This window comes from Opisthorchis viverrini (assembly GCF_000715545.1).
Source record: "Opisthorchis viverrini unplaced genomic scaffold scaffold26082, whole genome shotgun sequence".
Lineage (NCBI taxonomy): Eukaryota > Metazoa > Platyhelminthes > Trematoda > Opisthorchiida > Opisthorchiidae > Opisthorchis > Opisthorchis viverrini.
The window spans coordinates 1-414 of record NW_008769168.1 but is presented as its reverse complement, the minus strand read 5'-3'; the positions used below and the strand labels follow the sequence as shown (position 1 = coordinate 414).

Genomic DNA, 414 nt, shown 5'->3' with positions numbered 1-414 from the left:
TGTTCTGTTTACAAGTTTTTTTCTTGCAACCTCCTCCCCATTCCAGCTGCATCAGTTCGCCGTTTTGCTCAACGGTACGAATGCTGTGATTATGACTTCATAGATATCAAAATGAACATTCGCTTACAACGACGGGCTCTGTACTATGTGTTCAACCTCATTGTGCCTTGTCTCCTAATCTCCGGTATGTCATTGATGGTGTTCATGCTTCCACCGGATGCGGGAGAGAAAATTTCCCTAGGTAAGTAAGTTGCGCGTGGAGAATATCCTTTTCCAAACTGAACAACTGTGTACAAAATGGCCCCTTGAGCATACAAAGAATAGGTAGGCATTAAGGTTAAACTTAAATGTGACGTCGTCAAAGAGAGACAGAAACCCATCCTGTTGTGACGGTTTTGGTGCCTCCGAAACTCA

At 43.7% G+C, this 414-nt stretch overlaps 1 protein-coding gene across 1 annotated transcript; it reads left to right on the top strand.

Moving 5' to 3' along the window:
• Nucleotides 1-111: 111 nt before the first annotated feature.
• On the top strand, nucleotides 112-241 carry T265_16326 (hypothetical protein; the record flags this gene model as incomplete). Its single annotated transcript, XM_009179934.1, has 1 exon — nucleotides 112-241. A coding segment is annotated over one exon (129 nt), but the record flags the coding sequence as incomplete, so codon positions are not given.
• Nucleotides 242-414: the final 173 nt, after the last annotated feature.